This window comes from Ranitomeya variabilis, chromosome 1 (genome assembly GCF_051348905.1).
Source record: "Ranitomeya variabilis isolate aRanVar5 chromosome 1, aRanVar5.hap1, whole genome shotgun sequence".
Lineage (NCBI taxonomy): Eukaryota > Metazoa > Chordata > Amphibia > Anura > Dendrobatidae > Ranitomeya > Ranitomeya variabilis.
In genome coordinates, this window is record NC_135232.1 from 872,521,816 (window position 1) to 872,544,283 (window position 22,468).

At 43.5% G+C, this 22,468-nt stretch overlaps 1 protein-coding gene across 2 annotated transcripts in view; it reads left to right on the forward strand.

The window, feature by feature from the left end:
- Nucleotides 1–22,468, forward strand: part of LOC143788104 (venom factor-like) — a 381,787-nt gene that overhangs the window by 151,053 nt on the left and 208,266 nt on the right. For both annotated transcript variants that reach the window (XM_077277495.1, XM_077277503.1), the window contains exons 11-13: nt 9,116–9,256; nt 13,343–13,543; nt 21,509–21,715. In XM_077277495.1, coding sequence (XP_077133610.1) covers nt 9,116–9,256; nt 13,343–13,543; nt 21,509–21,715 — 549 coding nt within the window. The remainder of the gene's footprint in view (nt 1–9,115; nt 9,257–13,342; nt 13,544–21,508; nt 21,716–22,468) is intronic.

A 22,468-nucleotide genomic window follows, 5' to 3' on the forward strand; every position in this document is an offset into this window, starting at 1 on the left:
GGGGGAGATCATGTAATTGTAATGAATTGGGGAGAGGACATGTAATTATACTGAATTGGGGAGAGGATATGTAATTGTAATGAGTTTGGGGAGGACATGCAATTGTAATGAATTGGGGGGAGGACATGTAATTGTAATGAATTGGGGGAGGACATGTAATTGTAATGAATTGGGGGAGGACATGTAATTGTAATGAATTGGGGAGGGCATGTAATTGTAATGAATTGGGGGAGGACATGTAATTGTAATGAATTGGGGGAGGACATGTAATTGTAATGAATTGGGGAGGGTATGTAATTGTAATGAATTGGGGGGAGGTCATTTAATTGTAATAAATTGGGGAGGACATGTAATTGTAATGAATTGGGGGAGGACATGTAATTGTAATGAATTGGGGGAGGACATGTAATTGTAATAAATTGGGGGGAGGACATGTAATTGTAATGAATTGGAGGAGGACATGTAATTGTAATAAATTGGAGGAGGACATGTAATTGTAATGAATTGGGGGAGGACATGTAATTGTAATGAATTGGGGGAGGACATGTAATTGCAATGAATTGGGGAGGGCATGTAATTGTAATGAATAGGGGGAGGACATGTAATTGTAATGAATTGGGGGAGGACATGTAAATGTAATGAATTGGAGGAGGACATGTAATTGTAATAAATTGGGGGGAGGACATGTAATTGTAATGAATTGGGGGGAGGACATGTAATTGTAATGAATTGGGGGAGGACATGTAATTGTAATGAATTGGGGGAGGACATGTAATTGTAATGAATTGGGGGGAGGACATGTAATTGTAATGAATTGGGGAGGGCATGTAATTGTAATGAATTGGGGGGAGGACATGTAATTGTAATGAGTTGGGGAGGGCATGTAATTGTAATGAATTGGGGGGAGGACATGCAATTGTAATGAATTGGAGGAGGACATGTAATTGTAATGAATTGGGGGGGACATGTAATTGTAATGAATTAGGGGAGGACATGTGATTATAATGAATTGGGGAGACGACATGGAATTGCAATGAATTAGGAGGAGGACATGTGGTTGTAATGAATTGGAGGGAGAGCATGCAATTGTAATGTTTTGGGGGGTGACATGTAATTTTAATGAATTGGGGGATGACATGTAATTTGTAATGCATTGGGGGAGGGCATGTAATTGTAATGAATTGGGGGAGGACATGTAATTGTAATGAATTGGGGGAGGACATGTAATTATAATGAATTGGGGAGACGACATGTAATTATAATGAATTAGGAGGAGGACATGGGGTTGTAATGAATTGGGGAAGGGCATGCAATTGTAATGAATTGGGGGGGTGACATGTAATTTTAATGAATTGGGGGATGACATGTAATTGTAATGCATTGGGGGAAGGACATGCAGTGGTAATGAATTGGAGGGAGGACATGTACTGTATTTGTAATGAACTGAAAGGAGGACATGTAATTATAATCTACCCTCTCCTAGTGTATCCTCACCCATCCCTTGTAGACTGTGAGCACTCACGGGCAGGGTCCTCTCTCCTCGTGTACTTGTGTGTGCCTTGTTTTACTCATGCTTATTGTACTTGTCTATATTTGCCCTGTTCACATGTAAAGCGCCATGGAATAAATGGCGCTATAAAAATGTATATTAATAATAAAATTAATAATAATAATGAATTGGGGGGAGGACATGTACCGTAATTGTAATGAATTGGGGGAGGACATGTAATTGTGGTTGATAGAAATGACACAAAATTGTAATGAATTGTAAGGGGAGAGGACATTGCAATGATTTGAGTAGCTGGGGTCGGAGAGAGGACATGTAACTAATGAATTGGAGATGAGAGAGTGGACATGAGTTTTTTTTTTACCTAAATACCTAAAATGTATTTTGGGATAAAAAAAATTATTTTAGCAATTCAGTTTTGCTATTAATTTTGCACCGTTTTTCTTCTAGGGGCTCTTTGTTTCCCTGCAGATTCAAATGTAGTGTAGTCTGTTGCCATAAATCAGCTAAGAGCTTAGGAAAAGACAGATAAATAAGTACAAACTTTCCTGGTAGAATGTCAGAACAAGATCACTAGGATACGCAGGTAAAGAGATCAGCCACTTTCTCTTCTTAGTGCAGCATTCCTCACAAACTCACCAGCACTTGTGTACATAAAATGGCCACTGGTAGAGCAGGATATGACCAGACCAGTCCATCAGCCTTCTCACATAGTAAAACATCTCACATGGGAAAACTGCTTCTCTATTGGAGGAGGCTGATATACTGATCTGGTCACATGCTCTTCCACCAGCAGCCATTTTATAGAAAGAAGTGCCAGTGAGTTTGTGTGGAAAGCTGCAGCAATAAGAGAAAGTGGCTGACCTCTTTATAGGGTTTTTCACTACTAGGACAACCCCTTCTTGAACTAAATATTTTGGCCACAATAAAATATAAAAAAACCTATACTCACCTTCCATGTCGGCTACTTTACCGCGGTGTCAGTACTCACTCTCCCTGGGGCTCTCATGCAGTGTTGTGACACGTGACCCTGGCCTGTCCAATGAGCGCTGACGTCACTCTCCCACCCTATATATGGATCGAACATGAAGAGGATGTGAGAGCACTTACAGCCTGGGTGTGCACCCTTCTTTCAAATTGCCGGTACTGCTGCTTTTCCTTAGCTTCAAATTGTAAAAAATACTTTTAACCAAGAATACATGCATTTAAAAGGAATCTGTCACCTACTTTTTTGCATATAAGCTGCGTCCATCGCCTTTAGGGGCTTATCTACAGCATTCTGTAATGCTGTAGATAAGCCCCCGATGTAACCTGAAAGATAAGAAAAATAAGTTAGATTATACTCACCTGGGGGGGCGGTCCGATGGGCATTTTTGTCCAGCGCCTCCCATCTTCATGCAATGCCATCCTCCTCCTTGCTTCCTGCCGCGTACTTTATCTGCCCTGTTGAGGGCAGCGTAAGGTACTGCACTGCGCAGGTGCTGGGAAAGGTCTGAGAAGCCCTTATATAACTTGTTTTTCTCCTCTTTCAGGTTACATCGGGGGCTTATCTACAGCATTACAGAATGCTGTAGATAAGCCCCTGATGGCGGTGGCCGAAGCTTATATACGAAAAAGTAGGTGACAGATTCCCTTTAAGCAAAACCAAATGGTCCCCAATGGTGGTCAACCACTTTACTTTATATTTTATAAGTCAGAGGAAAATGGCTACATATAGTTATGGGGGGAACGGTGCTTATCAATTTATATGCTTGAATGATAGGTTGCACAGTGAATAATTGTATAGGTGCAGTGCCAACGTTGCAGGTTAGCTCTAATCTAAATTTGGCAATTCAGTCCTTGCCCTAATTGGATTTTTTTAAGTCATCCTGGACCTCATTTTAGTTTGAGAGCCTTCAGATATATGATAGCCATTGTGTTGTGTCCTGTTTTTCAACAGGATGCAAAATATGGTGTCAATGGAGACTTAACAAGCCAAATAATCAATTTGCATTTTAATCACTTTGGTTGCTGTCCATAAACGACTTACTTTACCACTGATTTTTTTTCCCACACAAATTTTGGACAAAATCCCTATGAAAAACATCTACAAAATGCTTCCCATATCAATAGGCAAAGCTTATTAATCAATTATTGTAATGGTCAAGTTTTTTTCTGCATGGTTTCCAGAATTGTTTCTATCAAATAGAGCTGATCCACATGTGGCCCTGCTGCATTTTAACCTATAAAGTTTAGAACTACATAAGTGATGTTCTTAAATTTATGGTATCTCATTGAGTATTGGTAGTCTTATTGAGGATTTTGCACAAGATTTTGTCTTGCTTGCACTTGTAGACTTATCAAAAAATTGACTAAAAAAAATTCCAACCTCAAAGTAACATTCACAAAAATGTTATGTGTGAATTCAATTTAAAGAGAACCTTTTACTGGATTTTTTCATGTAACCTAAGTAACTCCTAGAATTGCTCCACTGATTCTGGAACTGTTTCTCTTTGTATTCTTTGCCCCTTAGTTCCCAAGTTATGCACCTGCAGCGCCCCAGAGTCCTGGTCGTTGCAGTAATGTCGCTCTTCCACCAGGGGGAGTGATATTACGTCTGATGGTACTAAAGGAGTTCATCTTTCCAGGTATCACAAAACAGACACCACACTTCACACTCCAGTCCACCAGGGGGAGCCTTGTTTCTATCTATTAGGACACTCCTCACATTAGGGTAAAACTGGTGGGCTGGATAGAAAGTTAGAGAGAAGCAGACTGGGCTTTGCCAGGTAACATCTAGTCACAGAGAGGCTGCCTGGGTTTGACCCAGAGAGGACCTGTCAGGCAGACAGGGGGAAAGGAGGAACATCTGAGCTGCAGACAGAGGGTCCCTGTCAGGGGTGGGATCCTGGCAGAGGCCTAGCGCGAGACAGAAAGACACGGAGCTGCGCCTGCCCCACCTGCGGCAGCATCCTAAGAAAGGACAAGAAAGGAATTGTGTTGCAGGGAGTGACAAACGAAGTCACAGCACAAGGAGACAACACCTGAAGGAGTTCTGTCCTGTAAGAGGCTGCCTCCTTCTGAGGCATGTAGCCGGTGGCCGGAACACCGAGGGAGTAATTGACTCCACGCTTTACTTCAAAGACTGGCAGGACAGTCAATTCCAAGTTGGCTGCCCGACCTTAAAACCTAAGAAGACACAGTGGCAAATTGTGGGGGTCGGGGCGTCTCTAGGGTCCCTATAAACAAGCCTCAGGCCATCAGTCATACGGGTATGTCCTATCCATACCATCTGGGGGACAGAGAGGAAGAAATAACATCTAGAACATCTACAAAGGTTGTGAGGACTATCCCGTGGTGCTCAGCAGGAAGGTACTACAACACACAGGCACTAGTAGGAAGGCTACTGATTTCCACCTGGATAAGGGGACTCTGGAATTGCCTTCAGACCGGCCGGACTCTGCCTGCCCTGTGATCTGTACTCTGGACTGTGGACGCTGAAGTCTTCAGTAAAAGGTAAAGAGACTGCAACCTTTGTGTCCTCATTATTCACTGCGCTTTACTTCGTCCACCATCACCACCTACACTTCTGGGAAGCCCTGGGGGTACACTTCACCTGTGGGAAGGTATACTATCTAGCTGCCATTCCATCACCCCAGCGGACCCCTAAGCAGCGTCGGTCGCCCTGACTGAGTACCACAGGTGGCGTCATGAACATTATACAGACTTCACCTTTAATTGGATGCCCCTCAAAGGGCCACGGACTGGGTCAGGCCACCGTGACATCCCCCGAACCGTAGGACCCAGTGCCGAGTACCCCATTGCCCTACTCTGGGGGCGATCCACACCCTGGTAATAAAGTTGCACATTTTCCCTTCAACTAGCTGGACATATATCACAGAACTTCCTTGGGTGTGCAGCAAAGTTTTGATTGGTCAGCATCAGTAGAGAAAAAGCAAATGCCCACAGAGTTCTGTGGTGTATGCCCAGTTGGTTGAAAGGAAAATTTTCATCTTTAGAACTTGGGATCTGTTCAAGTATCAGTGGAGCAGCGCCAATTGGAGAATATACTCATAGTTTAAATAAAACAAAAATCTAATGAAAGGTCCTCTTTGAAGCGAACTTGACTAGTCGGACAGTTGGGTCCCTGGTGACTTCTCTCTGCTGCCCTGGATTGACAGATATCCTACAGCCTGTACATGTAGGCAGAGACCTGTCAATCCAGGGCAGCCGGCAGGGAAAAGCCAGTGTTGGATAAAAAAGATTATTATTATTTATTTATATAGCACCATTAATTCCATGGTGCTGTACATGAGAAAGGTGTTACGTACAGTTATAGATATCATTTATAATAATCAAATTTACAATGACAAACTGGTACAGAGGGGAGAAGACCCTGTCCTTGCGGACATACATTCTATGGGATAATGGGGAAGAGACAGAAGGTCGGGGGTGCAGCAGCTCTGGGGGTGGTGAGGCGGCAGCTTGGGTGGTGGTGAGGCAGCAGCTCGGGTGGTGGTGAGGCGGCAGAATGGTTATTGCAGGGTGTAGGCTTTCCTGAAGAGATGGGTTTTCAGGTTCCATCTGAAGAATCCGAGGGTGGTGGATAATCAGACGTGTTGAGGCGTGGAATTCCAGAGGATGGTGGATATTCGGGAGAAATCTTGGAGGCGGTTGTGTGAGGAACGAATAAGTGTGGAGGAGAGTAGGAGATCTTGGGAGGATCGGAGATTATGTGAGGGAAGGGAAGATATTGGGAGATTAGTTCAGAGATATAGGAAGGGGACAGGTTGTGGATGGCTTTGTACATCAGTGTTAATAGCTTGAACTGGATTAGTTGGGGAATTAGGAGCCCGTGGAGAGATTTGCAGAGGGGAGAAGCAAGGGAGTAGCGAGGAGAGAGGTGGATTAGCCAGGCAGCAGAGTTGAGGACAGACTGGAGCGATGCAAGAGAGTTAGCGGGGAGGCCACAGAGGAGGGTGCTGTAGTAATCGAGGCGGGAGATGATGAAGGCATGCACAAGAGTTTTGGTAGATTGTGGGCTGAGGAAGGGACGCATTCTGGTAATATTTTTGAGTTAGAGGTGACAGGACGTGGCAAGAGTTTGGACGTGCGGTTTGAAGTACAGGGCAGAGTCGAGGGTTACCCCGAGGCAGCGGATTTCAGGTGTGGGAGAGAGAGTGATGCCGTTTACCATAATAGATAGATCAGGTAGGGGGGATACGCGAGATGGGGGAAAGATGATGAGCTCAGTTATGTCTACATTGAGTTTTAGGAAGCAAGAGGTGAAGTAAGGAGAATATGGCTGACAGACACTCGGGGATTCTGGACAGCAGAGAGGTGACATCTGGGCCAGAGAGGTACAGTAGATCTGAGTGTCATCTGCATACAGGTGATACTGGAAGCCATGGGACTTTGAGTTGTCCTAGGCCAATGGTATAGATGGAAAAAATTAGGGGCCCTAGGACAGAGCCTTGAGGGACTCCAACAGAGAGAGGGCAGGATGAGGATGTAGTGTGGGAATGGGAAACACTAAATATGCGGTTGGAAAAGTATGAGGCAATCCAGGACAGGGCAAGGTCTTTGATGCCAAGGGAAGAAAGAATCTGTAGCAGTAGGCAGTGGTCGACTGTGTCGAAGGCCGAGGACAGTTCGAGAAGGAGGAGGATGGAGAACTGTCTGTTAGCTTTGGCTGTGAGTAAGTCATTAGTAATTTTTGTCAGGGCAGTTTCGGTGGAGTGGTGGGGGCAGAAGCCAGATTGGAGTTTGTTAAGGAGAGAGTTAGATGAGAGGTGGGAGGTAAGTTGAGCATGGACATACTGCTCAAGGAGTTTTGAAGCAAACGGGAGCAGTGATATGGGGCGATAGCTGGGCATAGCAGTTGGGTCAAGGTTAGTTTTTTTGAGGATGGATGTGGTTGTGGCATGTTTGAAGACAGAGGGAAGGTACCAGAAGATAGCGATAGGTTGAATAGATGGGTTAGGGCTGGAATGAGCGTGTTAGTGAGGTTGGGGAGCAGGTGGGAAGGGATGGGGTCAAGTGCACAGGTGGTGAGGTGTGATTTGGAAAGGAGGTGAGTAAGCTCTCCTTCAGTGATGTTGGAGAGGGAGGTTGTTAGAGAAGGCCAGAGGTCTGGTATATGGAGTGGTTGGGGTGGTGGAACAGTGAAGGTTTGCCTTGTTTGATCGATCTTGTTTTTGAAGTAGGTGGCAAAGTCCTCGGAAGAGATGAGAGGAGTTGAAGGTGGCAGTGGTGTGTGGAGGAGAGAGTTAAATGTGCAGAACAGTTGTTTTGGGTTGTAGGATAATGAAGATACAAGGTTTGTGAAATAGGTCTGTTTAGCAGAGGTGAGGGCTAATTTGAAGGCAAGGGTAGCTTGCTTGAAAGCAGTGAAGTCGTCTGGCAGGCGTGTTTTCTTCCAACACTGCTCCGTGACCCTGGATGCTTGTCAAAGTTTTTTGGTGAGATTGTTTTGCCAGGGTTGCCCATTGATTTGTCGCACTTTGCCATGCATGAGAGGGGCGACTGAGTCTATGGCTGATGTGAGGGTGGTGTTATAGAAAGCGGTGTCGCTGTCCATGTCGTGGAGTGAAGATTTGGAGGACAGGGTAGAAGAGAGTGAGAGTCTGTGAATGTCTAGGTGTGCGAGGTTTCTGCGAGGATGTAGTAATGGCTGGACATGGAGGGCGGGTGAGGAGGACAAGCATGAGAAGGTGAGTAGATGGTGGTCAGACAGGGGGAAGGGAGAGGTTGTGAGATTAGATAAGGAACAGAGGCGGGTGAAGATGAGGTCTAGTGTATGCCCGTCTGTGTGAGTGGTTGTGGAGGACCACTGAGTGAGTCCAAAGGATGAAGTAAGGGCCAGGAGCTTGGATGCTGCTGGCTGGCATGTCAGGAGGGATATTAAAGTCACCCATGATGATGATGGGAATGTCAGCAGAGAGAAAGTGAAGAAGCCAGGTGGATCATTGGTCGATGAAGGCAGTGGCTAAGCCCGGTGGTCAGTACTGTATATGACAGCCATTTGGAGATTAGAGGGAGAGTAGATACGGACAGAGTGAACCTTGAAAGAAGGGGAGGATAAGGGAGGGTGGGGGTTGGATAGGGTTGAAGGAACAGATTTTTGAAAGAAGGAAACCCACTCCTCCGCCATGTCTGTTGCCAGAGCGAGGAGTGTGGGTAAATTGGAGGCCACTGTAACTCAATGCTGCAGGGGAGGCCGTGTCAGGGGCGTCAGCCAGGTCTCAGTGAGGGCCAGGAAGGAAAGGTTGTGGGAAGTAAAGAGATCGTGGACCATGTGGAGCTTGTTGCAGACGGAGCGGGCATTCCAAAGTGCCGCAGAGAAAGGAAGCAGGGGGGTGGGGGTCAGTGGCACAGATTTTAAGTGTAAGGGATTGCAGTAGTTTCTCTTAGTGTGAGAAGGATAAAGGTGAGGATTATGGGATATATGAGGGGGGGTGCAGGATTGGGGGATATGTCGCCAGCAGTGAGAATGAGCAGAGAAAGAGAAAGCAAGATAACTATTATTCCAATATCTTTTAGTTGTATAAAATGTAAAATAAAAAAAATAAAAATGAATGTCCTGTGAAATGCCTCTACTGTGACAGTAATTGTAATTTTATCTAATAGGTTTCCATTAAAAATCCTGATATGACTCCAGCAGGTGGTGTTCATGTACAATGTGGTGAAAACAGAGGATGGTCAACGAAGGAAGGACTGGCACATGTGACTTACAATACAGAAAGCAATGACAAAGAGATAACCATAACCGTAAGTTTCATTGATATAACTGTAAAAAGTATCATAACTACTTTGAACACCCCTTCAGTATTTTGGGTGAACAGTTTGACAGCAATTGGGGTTCAGAAATACCTACAAAGATTGGCATCATCTTCCCTAATGTGACCATAAAAGTTCTACAAGTTTGTAAAGGGATCCTGTCCATTGGCAGCCTAGTGTTTTTTTGCAATACTCGTGTGTGGCGCCCCAGGGTCCTGGTCGTCGCAGTGGTATTGCTTTCCTCTCGGGGAGAGTGATGCTACGTTTGGAGGCAAAGAAAGGTAACTGCATCCAGGTATCACAAACATGCAACACATTTCACACTCCAGGCCACCAGGGGGAGCTCTTACTCCTATTTATTAGGTCACTGCCCACATAGGTAAAACTGGTCGCCTGTAGGGAAAGTTAGTTAGTTGCTGGCTGAGCTCAGCTCAGTTAGTTGGTCCCTGACAGGGGTGGGATCCTGTCAGTGAACGAAGGAGAAAGGACACGGAGCTGTGCATGCCCTCAGAGCTGCAGCTCCTAGAAAGAGACATTTAGAAGGAGAACTGTATCGCAGCAAGCGTGAAGGAAGTCGTAGCAAAGGAGAGGATACAAGAAGGGGACCAGCCCTACACAGGCTGCCTCCTTCTGAGGCGCAGAAGCCCGGTGGCCGGAACACCGAGGGAGTAAGGACCTTTATGCTTTGCTCCAGAGACCGGCAGGACAGCTAATTGCAAATTACCTGTCCGCCCTACACCCAGGAGGCACGGTGGCAACCTTTGGAGGCCAGGGAGTGCTAGAGTCCCTATAAACAGCCTCAAGCCACCAGTCATATGGGTTTGTCCTATCCTATATGGGGGACAGAGAGAAAGACATTACAACTCCAACACTGCAGCTCAAGGGAAGGCTACTGATTTCCACCTGGACAAGGGGACTCTGGACTTGCCTCCAAACGGGCCGGACTCTGCCTGCCCTGTGATCTGGTGCCCTGGACCGTGGATGCTAAAGTCTTCAGTAAAGGTAAAGAGACTGCAACCTTGTGTCCTTGTTCTTCTCTGCGCCTCTCACCATCCACTATCTACACACTGGGAAGCCCTGGGGATACACTTCACCTGTGGGAAGGTATACCATCTAGCTGCCATATCACCTCAGCGGACCCCTTAAAGCAGCGTCGGTCACCCTGACCGAATACCACAGGTGGCGTCACGAACACAAACTTTATCCCTTTAAAGACCTTTCCCTATTACACGGACATCCCAGGGCCACAGACCGGGTCAGCCACCGTGACATCCCCCTGTGAACCGAAGGACCCGGTACCGAGTACCCCACGGCCCCATGGGAGCGATCCACGTTTGTATTCTGACAAAGGGACATCCCTTCTGCCTCTATTGCTGCGCTGGCCTACCCTTACAAAAGAATAAAGACCATCAAAGTTCTATAGGATAATCCCCATTTTTATATTGGAACATTGGTCTCTCTGCACTTACTAAGGAATATTTGTTTAGATGAGTATAATATCCAACAGAAACATCCAAATAGCAGTTTTAGGAAGATCAAGATTTCACTACAGCGAGTTTTTAGGCCTTCAGATTTCTGTTTGTCATACATGTTCCCATTAGAACAAGTAACCATTAAATACCATAGACCATTTCACTTGCACGATTTACTGAAGACTAGTGATGAGCGACTGTACTCGTTGCTCGTGTTTTCTCGAGCACGCTCGGGTGACCTCCGAGTATTTATGACTGCTCGAAGATTTCGTTTTCATCGCGGCAGCTGATTGATTTACAGCTACTAGCCAGGCTGAGTACATGTGGGGGTTGACTGGTTGCTAGGGAATCCCCACATGTAATCAAGCAGGCTAGTAGCTGTAAATCATTCACCTGCCCCGATGAAAACTAAATCTCCGAGCAGTCATAAATTCTCGGAGGTCACCCGAGCGTGCTCGGGATGGAAAACCGCAGCAACTAGTACACTCACTCATCACTACTGAAGACAGGTTTGAGAATCAAAATTGTCTGTTCAAGTTAAAGGGTCAAAACAAACAGCACATGGATGCCAGATATCCGTGCTGCATCTTTGGGCTTATGCACATGACCAACTCAGCAATGCAAGTTTATGGGTCTGTGGAAAACATCGGACCACACTCCGATGTCCTTGACTGACATAACAGAAGGTGGAGGAACTTTTTTTTTTCTCTCTACCTCCGAGAAAAACTGATGCCACTCTGATCAAACTCTGATAAGAAAAATTGGTCCGTGCCTGCAAACGGAGAGAAAACGGTCAGATGGCCCTACACTTGGTAAAAGCTTTAGAAACTTTTATTTTTCTTGTTTCAGGAAAGGATTTTTCACTGATGGGAAAAATGAACACACTGACCAAATATGGAAGAAAAGCCAATCTAGCACACTAAAGAAAAAATATGCAAAAACATTTGCATTTGTATTCAGCCTTAGGTCTCATTCAGACATTTTCAGTGATTTTTCTGGTGCGCAAAAATGGTACAAGTGTCATCAGCGTTTTGTCAGTGTGTCAGTTTTTACCATCAGTGTCTCATCAGTCATTTTCTGGTATGAAAAAAACAAATACATTACAAAGTTTGTCCTATCCATTACATTCTTAAAAAACAGATTGCACACGGATGACAATGTGTGCTGCCAGTGATGTTCACGGACCCATCGACTTAGGGTACCGTCACACATTGAAATTTTCATCGCTGCGACGGCACGATTCGTGACGTCGCAGCGTCGTATGATCATCGCTCCAGCGTCGTAGACTGCGGTCACACGTTGCAATCACGGCGCTGGAGCGATGCCGAAGTCCCCGGGTAACCAGGGTAAACATCGGGTTACTAAGCGCAGGGCCGCGCTTAGTAACCCGATGTTTACCCTGGTTACCAGCGTAAACGTAAAAAAACAAACAGTACATACTCACCCGTCGGTGTCCTTCAGGTCCCTTGCCGTCTGCTTCCTGCTCTGAGTGCAGCCGTACAGTGAGAGCAGAGCGCAGCACCGCTGCGCTCTGCTCTCACTTTCCGGCCGGCACTCAGAGCAGGAAGCAGACGGCAAGGGACCTGAAGGACACCGACGGGTGAGTATGTACGGTTTGTTTTTTTACCTTTACGCTTGTAACCAGGGTAAACATCGGGTTACTAAGCGCGGCCCTGCGCTTAGTTACCCGATGTTTACCCTGGTTACAAGCGAAGACATCGCTGGATCGCTGTCACACACAACGATCCAGCGATGTCAGCGGGTGATCAAGCGACGAAAGAAAGTTCCAAACGATCTGCTACGACGTACGATTCTCAGCAGGGTGTCTGATCGCAGTAGCAAGTCAGACACAGCGATATCGTAACGATATCGCTAGAACGTCACGAATTGTAACGTCGTAGCGATGGAAATTTCAATGTGTGACGGTACCCTTACATCAGTAATCTTGATCCATTATCAAAAATGAACATGTCTCCATGATCTTTTTTTACAAATACATGATCTGCAAAAAAAAACACAGACATGTGAACAGCTCCATAGATTACATTGTGTACATCTTCTGACAGTAAAAGACATCTACATCTGAATTCTGTCAGCTTACACAAAAATCGACAAAAAAAAGGGTGCGATGTTATATAATGCATACAAAAGAAAGAGGGTGGATTTCCAGCAAAGACAAATTCAATTAAAAGTAAAAAAAACCCCTTCATTATTAAAGAAAGTAAAAAATGAAAAAACACACCGGTCACCATGAAAGTCCACCAATGCTTATGTATTGTGGACTTTCATGGTGACCAGTGCATTTTTTTTTCATTTTTATATGGATCTGTCTTCGCTGCAGAACCACCCTCTGTCTTTTGTATGCTGTTATCACAAAGCAGACAAAGACGGCTCCATGCGATGATTCCTGTCTATCCAGAGTGCATCTGAAAGTGGTGAGCTGACTTTCCTTGTCCCATATACCTATGTTATATGTTATATAATGTGTATTTACGTGTAATACATGGCAAATTACTTTATTTATTATTAATTATTTTGGTGTAAGATTTTTTTTCCATTTTACCTAATTTAGTCTGAAAATATTCTTATTTTTATACTTTCAAAGGTCAAAACAAATGTTGAAGGTTGGGAAGATGAACAACAGGCTAATGTAACAATGACTGCAACAGCATACCGACCTACATGGCAACCACACTACCTGTATATCGCTGTAAACAGTGAGCATGTCACGGATTATGTCACTATCCACTTGCACATAAAAAACAAGGGTAATACAGCAGAAAACATTAAATACTTCACCATTCTGGTAAGGAGATTTTCCTATGTTCTATATAAATTGTGTGTGTGTGTATATTTAACTTTTTTCTTCTGATCATTATTTTGTGCAAAATAAAATTTTTATTGGCTGCGAGATAAAACAATATAATACAACACATGCGTGAATGAGATTTCTAAACAAACAGCTTTTAATTTGCATAAAAAGGCAAAAAAAAAACCCCAAAAAACGCAGCATGTGAATGTAGACTTACTTTCACAAGTATTGATGGACAGTCAGGCTCTTTTTGGTGATCTGGTCACTTGGCTCCACTCACTACATAATTTCGGCTCTTTTGGATCCTAAATGGATCTCTATTAGATATGCGTTCACCACAGCTGAATACTCATTGATGATTAAATTAAATGGGCAGAAACCTCATCCAACTCTAGCCAAAACCTATTTGCAGCCAACTAATGAAATCGATGGGTGGGCAGGGTTTTTGTTGTGGAACACCATAATTTTATGCTGAGCGAGAGCCATTCAGAGATTTTAGTGGCTCTTACTGGGGTGCAGACTTGCATCGTTCCCAGTAGGGAGCTGGCTCTTTGTCTCGGATTGGTCGTGAGTAGTGATGAGCGAGTATACTCGTTGCTCGGGTTTTCCCAAGCACACTCGGGTAACCTCTGAGTATTTGTTATTGCTCGGATATATAGTTTTCATCGCCTCAGTTGCATGATTTACGGCTTCCAGATACGCTGAATACATGTGGGAATTCCCTAACATACAGGCTTTCCTCACATGTATTCAGCGTATCAGGAAGCCGTAAATCATGCAACTGAGGCGATGAAAACTATATCTCCGAGCAATAACAAATACTCGGAGGTCACCCAAGCAACGAGTACACTCGCTCATCACTAGTTGGGAGCCAATCACTAAACACAAGTGCATAAAGGAGTATTAATCACACACTAAACAAATGCATCAAATATCAACATATAAAAGAAGGGAGGGATCCCCTGGAGTGTGGATCGTATCGCCCCATATCACTAGTAAACGTAGATTACAAAATTTTCACTAAAATATTGGCCACTAGACTAAATACGCTCATATTAGACCTTATACACCCAGATCAAACTGGCTTTATGCCTGGGAAAAGTACTTCTATTAATATCAGGCGGGTCCAATCGGTGATTCAGTATAGCTCTCTAGAGCCGGATAATAGTTGGGCGCTGGCATCGCTGGATACGGCCAAGGCATTCGACTCTCTCGAGTGGTCTTTCCTCTCCGCGTGTCTGCAGAAATATGGTTTTGGAGAGAAATTTATCAGGGGGGTAGACACGTTGTATAAGAATCCCAAGGCGCGTGTAATTGTAAATAACTCCACCTCTGATTCTTTTACCTTACACAGGGGAACCCGTCAGGGATGTCCTCTGTCCCCCGCTCTCTTCGCCCTTGCGATAGAGGCTTTAGCAATACGCATAAGATCTTCCAAGGACATCAAGGGAATAAATATTGCGGATCGTGTGGATACCATTGGCCTCTATGCGGATGATATGATAATAATTATGGATAAAATAGAAGAAACTTTACCACAAGTGACAGCAACCATAGATAAATTTAGTAAATTCTCCGGCCTATATATAAACTGGGATAAGTCTGTCCTGATGCCTTTATCTCATACTTCGGTTCCCTGTCTCGGGGCTCTCACGTCGCTACCTGTGGTTTCCAACTTCAAATATCTGGGTATCCATATGTCTCAATATAGTCGGTTGGACCTACAACAAAACATTTACCCACTGTTGGATTTGGTCAAATCTAAATTTATAACCTGGAGTAGACTCCCCCTCTCTGTCGCAGGTCGCATTAATCTAATTAAAATGATACTGCTTCCCAAACTCAATTACTGCTTTCAACATGGTGCTGTACCAATACCCAAGTCATTTTTCGCAAAATTAAACTCCTTAATCACATCCTTTATATGGGGGAAGACCAGGCCCAAACTTAAATTATCTATTTTACAGAGACCAAAAAGGGGGGTGGGGCGGCTTTACCAGACCTTTATTTGTACTACCTTGCTGGGCAGGCTAAGGCGATAAGCAAGTGGATGCCTAATAGCTCCCTACCTAATTCCGAAAGTCATTTAATTCATTCTGCCCGGATTGATTGCCCACTGGGATTTTTGGAGATGGAGAAATTTGGTGCTTGTCGTCTGTTGCCTATGCTCCGACTAGCGAGATTGGTATGGAGACAAATAAAAAGAATTATTAAATTTGTGGATGTCAGCTGAAATGCCACTGTGGAATAATGGTTATATACCAGAATTACTGAATCACCCATCCACTGATTTCTGGGTCTCTCATGGTGTTCTCTCGGTGAGCGATGTACACAACCAGGGGGTTTTTGTAACCTTTGAACAATTACAGAATAATTACAACATCCCTAGGTCTCAATTCTTCCGGTATTTACAACTAAGGTCAGCTTTCCAGTCACACATACGAAATGTAGGTACGGGTCAGGCGATCTCTTCTTTGCCTTTGATAGGTATCCTCAAATCGCAGGGTCCTCAAGGACTTATTTCCTCTCTATATACATATCTACTATCCATGGGAGATAGGTCTGTCATCAATTCTGTCAAGGGGAAATGGGAGGAACTCCTTCCCGATGTACTGGGAGAGGAGTGGGAAGATATTCTTGAATCTTCAACTAAAGTTTCCCCTTCAATCAATAATAGGATGACCCAGTTATATATCATATATCAAGCCTATTTGACCCCGACACGACTCTTTAAAATGGGTCACCTATACTCGTCGGATTGCTTACGGTGTCATGTGCCTGATGCAGATTTTATCCATATGATTTGGAGGTGCCCTGTAGTCCTCCATTACTGGAGAGAGGTAACGACATTATTAACGTCTTTATTGTTGATCCCTGTCCCGCTCGAACCATTGACCTGCTTGTTCGGGGTGTGGGATACGGAGACCTGGGATCATTATACTGGGATCTTTCTCCGGGAGACGCTCTTTTTGGCAAGGAAGGTATTGGCGTTAAGATGGATGGGTGGCTCCCCCCCGACCCTTAGAGTTTGGATTGATCTGGTGAACTCGATTATCCCATATGAAAAAACAATGTATCAAAATAGAGGTTGTCCAGGTAAATTTGAAAAGATATGGGGCAGATGGAATTCCTCTTATTGTACTCTATAGTCTGCACTGACTAGACATCTACATAGAAAGGTGGGCTTGTGGTTTTCGGGGGCATCGCTTTTAGAGCAGGATCCAAATCTGTTTTTCTTTCGGCGACTAACTGTTAATGGTTAAAGTTGTTAAAGTTGTATAATAGGTATTTTCTTATAAGGAACTATTGATTTACCATGTACATTCCATCACCTTTGTAACTTCTAACATGATGATGTTTTGCAACTATTTGTATTTTACGGTATAATTAATGACGATAATTGCAAATGTGTGCAATGTTTGTTTATTCTGAACTAATAAACGAATTTAAAAAAAATATATCAACATATGGAAAATACAGCAATATAACACATCAACATTATAAGGTCTTCAGGAACGGTGTTTCATCTGTTTCCACACTCTTACAAGGAAACATAAAAAAATAGTCACCCAAGTGAAAACACAAATAAAGGTAACATCTCAGCCATAAAACAAATGGTAACAGAGACCAGCAACCTTATATAGGATAAAAGATTCCGATTGCGTCACTGTTTACGAAATCATAAAGAACTATGGTGTAATATTTATATAAACGCTGTAAACAGAGTACACAAGTAAAGCAGCGTCAGTTTATTGTACACACATAGCCGCATATTAGAACAATTAGTTGGCTACCTTCAACCATAGCAATAAATGTAAGGCTGTTCATAATAGAAAAAGGTAAAAAAGTGGAACAGTCTCACCAAATTCGTGGGCAACAGAGCGCCGGATATTTCCTGGTGAGGCGATAGTCCGGAAGAAGGAGGGGATGACAGTCCCTATGTCAATCCCTATAGGGCTACCGTTAGGCTATCCCCAAAACTCCTGCCCTTACAAGGGCAGTCCACAGCTACCCCTGCATACACATGCCCTGCACTCTCCCTATAATGTCGTCCCGACGCGTTTCCTCCAAGCTATTTCATCAGGGGACTTTGCTTGTGTTTAGGAGAAAGATGCTAAAGTGCTAAGTGCTAGGTAAAGGAGGGACACAGAGTCCTGCCACCCTCTTTGCTGTCCTGCAGAGAGTGGTGGAGGCATGGGGCTAAGTGTTAAATAGAATGCGGGATGTGATAAAACACACCCGCATATCATTAGTGATTGGAGATCACATGACCTATATGGTAACAAACACGACAGCGCGCTCTGTATAATGTAAACAAAGAGAAAGCATAATCCTGTAAATGTATTAAAATGAGACAACAGGATAAAACTCACGTGTCAGTATGTTGGACGCCGAGAGCTGCACGGCGAAGACATTTCCGGACATGCGCACTCAATCAATGGTGAGGCCCTCGAGACGACGGAGAAGATCTGGTGTGTCCTTGACAAATGATTGTAATGAGGATACAAAAGGACTCAAAACCTTATCAAGATAGATACCTGCATTCTGGCAGAGACTGCCTACCCCAGAGACAATCGGCCTACCTTTTAAAGGATTAAGGCCCTTGTGCACTTTGGGGAGGCAGTAGAATGTGGCTGTGATAGGGTGGCAAGGAAGGATGAAATCAAACTCTGTTTTGTTAATTACGCCACTATCTAGACCATCCTGTAGTATGGATCGAAGTTCATCACAATACTCTTTATGTGGGTCACATGTGAGAATTTCGTACGAATCCCTGTCAGCAAGTATCGATTCACACAAGCCTTGATAGTGCAACACGTCAAGAATAACAACATTGCCCCCCTTATCGGAGGGCTTAATAACGATAGAGTCATCACGTTCAAGACGGATAATCGCTTCCATTTCCCTCTTGGAGCAATTGAATTTGCAAGGTATATGAGATTGGGAGAGGCTGATAAGATCAGAAGTTACAAGATTAGAGAAAACATCAATAGCTGAAAGGTCACCAGTAGGTGGCGGCATCCTGTGACTCTTATGTTTTAATTGGGTAAAGGGGCCCATACCAAGTAGGTTGGGGTCCATCTCTCCAATACTATGCAACAATCTGACGTCATCTAACATGTCAGTCGGAATACCAAGTTCAGTACAAGTGCGAGATTCTTGCTTGTGAAAGTGTTTCTTCCATCTTATCTTACGTAAAAAAAGATTAAGGTCCTTCACCGTTCTGAACAGATCGAAGTCACTATTAGGGACAAAGGAGAGTCCCTTCTTCAAGACAAGCATTTCATCGGCATCAATGTCTCTAACCGAGAGATTGATAACCTGAATGCCCTGCCTTGTAGTCTCTCTAGGAAGATTGACAGGGGGGTTCATGATTGAAATTATTGTGGACTGCTCTTTTCTCACTACTTCCTCACTTGAAGAGGTCTGTTTCTTAGAGTATAAACCTGGTCCAAAAAACCCCCGCCTGGAGTGTTATCTGATCTATCGGAGGGACCACGTCCCCCACGACCCCTTCCCCTCCCCCGATTTCTTCCTCTATTGGTTTTACTCCTACTTTCGGATTTGGAAAAATCCGTATCCGTAGAGGACAGTTCTGTATCACGGTCAGGGGCGGTTGGTCGAGGGGTAAGAACAAGGTAAGCCTTATTGTCTTTAAAGTCTTGTATATCCCGCATATACTGGCGGTGTTTCCTCTCTTTGAGGTGGTATTGAAACCATTCAATATGAGTCTGTAATTTAGTTTCCTTTAGCCCAAAATCAGTTTCTGTAGAGAATTTTTTAGTGATTTCTATCTGTTCCTTGAGTTTGTCATTCAACATAATGGCCAACCTAAACATCTTAAATTTATGGCCATTGAGAAAGTGACAAAACCCATACGGGGGGGCAATTGGGATCAATTGCTTCTCCAGCGGGAGGCCAAGTGGACTTTTTATTTAAACACCGTAAGTCCACATGGACTAAATGACCAAATTAATTATAGTTGCTTTATTTGAGTAACTCTCCTTTACCTTCTTGTATCTAGCCGTCCTTTGTTAATACACAGTTATGATATATGCCTAAATCCCTTCTCATTATTTTTGTCACCCATTCATTATGGGATTCGCATTTACAATAAGCATATAACATATGCGAGTTTAGCAAACGTTTGTTATCACATGACCGATCTATTTAGAGTGGTAGTTGTTTCTGCGGTCTATATCTTTTCTACTAGCGTTTAGACGCTTACTTACGCTACTCTAGATATAAACGCTGCTGCTGTTGGTACTTATTATTAATTGTTGTGGTTACCCTGTGTTCCACACAGTCTGGGCCAAGCATTAACATTTTGTATCATGATTACTGGTTAGCGGTGACTTCCGGTTCGCTTGCTCTTCTATGTAGCGTCTAGGTATCCTAGATACGCTTACTTCCGGTTTGCGTCTTATTGACATGTGAGTAGACTACCCCATATTCTTCTCGTTTTTGTGTGGGAAAGTCTCCTCTGTCTTGCTCTGACGCTAACCGCTCTCACCGTTGGCACCGATCTGCGATTTAATGTATCTCTGGCTTACAGCCTGATGTCTAGTCGCTAGGCAGCGGTGCCTTCCGGTTTGAGTGCGCATGTCCGGAAATGTCTTCGCCGTGCAGCTCTCGGCGTCCAACATACTGACACGTGAGTTTTATCCTGTTGTCTCATTTTAATACATTTACAGGATTATGCTTTCTCTTTGTTTACATTATACAGAGCGCGCTGTCGTGTTTGTTACCATATAGGTCATGTGATCTCCAATCACTAATGATATGCGGGTGTGATTTATCACATCCCGCATTCTATTTAACACTTAGCCCCATGCCTCCACCACTCTCTGCAGGACAGCATAGAGGGTGGCAGGACTCTGTGTCCCTCCTTTACCTAGCACTTACCACTTTAGCATCTTTCTCCTAAACACAAGCAAAGTCCCCTGATGAAATAGGTTGGAGGAAACGCGTCGGGACGACATTATAGGGAGAGTGCAGGGCATGTGTATGCAGGGGTAGCTGTGGACTGCCCTTGTAAGGGCAGGAGTTTTGGGGATAGCCTAACGGTAGCCCTATAGGGATTGACATAGGGACTGTCATCCCCTCCTTCTTCCGGACTATCGCCTCACCAGGAAATATCCGGCGCTCTGTTGCCCACGAATTTGGTGAGACTGTTCCACTTTTTTACCTTTTTCTATTATGAACAGCCTTACATTTATTGCTATGGTTGAAGGTAGCCAACTAATTGTTCTAATATGCGGCTATGTGTGTACAATAAACTGACGCTGCTTTACTTGTGTACTCTGTTTACAGCGTTTATATAAATATTACACCATAGTTCTTTATGATTTCGTAAACAGTGACGCAATCGGAATCTTTTATCCTATATAAGGTTGCTGATCTCTGTTACCATTTGTTTTATGGCTGAGACGTTACCTTTATTTGTGTTTTCACTTGGGTGACTATTTTTTTATGTTTCTTTGATTTATTAAAAGTTACATTTTATTATACCCACTTTATGCTTTATAAGGATTAATTGTCAGTGGTACTAACTGTGTTATTTACATTCTTAACATAGAGATTGCTTTGCCCACACTCTTACAAGCCCAAAAAAAAAACTATTTGCGGGATTGGGAGCAAACATTAAATAATACTGCATACTATGAAAATAAATTTATTTAAAAAATTGGCTGAAATGGTTAGATTCATGGATGGAGAAGGGATGAATTGTGTGCATGTGTGTATGTGTGTATATGCACACATACAGCACTCTACCATTCTCGTCAGGTCTAAGAGATCAGTGCAGGTTGTATTGTGAAATCTTGTGACAGATCCCCAATTAATTAGATATATTTAAAAAAATACGAACAACTGAACTATTGCTATGTCAGCAATAAATGATGATGCTAAATGGAAATTTCCTCAGTTTCTAATCAGACAATGCTTTTCATTTGCTAGATTATGAGTAGAGGAAAAATTTTGCAGACAATTGTTCAGAAAAGGAGTAAAACAGAAACGGTTTCTGCAGTAAGGTTTGAAGTGACACGAGACATGCTGCCATCTTTCAGGATTGTGGCTTATTACTATTTGTTCTACAGCGACCGAATACTTGAATTAGTGTCTGACTCTGTCTGGCTTCATATGAAAAGAACCTGCAAAGGCACAGTAAGTAATACGTATTATCTTACAATGTTGCAATATTTAGCACTCCATAGTTTTTATCATTTGAGCTATCCTTTTTGGACATAAAGGGTTGTTGAGATGAATATCATTCTTGTTTTGTCATATTCCGACTGCATTTTCAAAATTGCTGCATGCCTTATGCTTTTCCCGTTATTGATATGAAAGGGATTTCTGTAAAATAAAATAAGCGCATGCATTTTAATGAATTGTGTGCTGATATTATCAATTTTGTAATTTTATGGCATATTTTCACTGTATCACCATAAAGTGAATAAACAAGCCCCCTATGACTCTAAGGCTGCCGTCACACTAGCAGTATTTGGTCAGTATTTTACCTCAGTATTGGTAAGCCAAAACCAGGAGTGGGTGATAAATGCAGAAGTGGTGCATATGTTTCTATTATACTTTTCCTCTAATTGTTCCACTCCTGGTTTTGGCTCACAAATACTGATGTAAAATACTGACTAAATACTGCTAGTGTGACGGCAGCCTAACACTTACAAAAATATAAAGCACAGAAGTAACAGAAGACATATCAAACATCAATGGAAAAAACAGTTACAAAATCTATGTATATAAAACTCAAAATCTGTAGTAGCCCGCTCTATAAAAATCCACAGATCTCGCCCGATTTGGGTGAAATTTGGCACGTGCCTTTTCCAGCCACAGGAGCAGAATACTGCGCACGTTAAATCTCGCTAGCGTCCCCCCATCATGAAACTGGGGCCCCCGAAG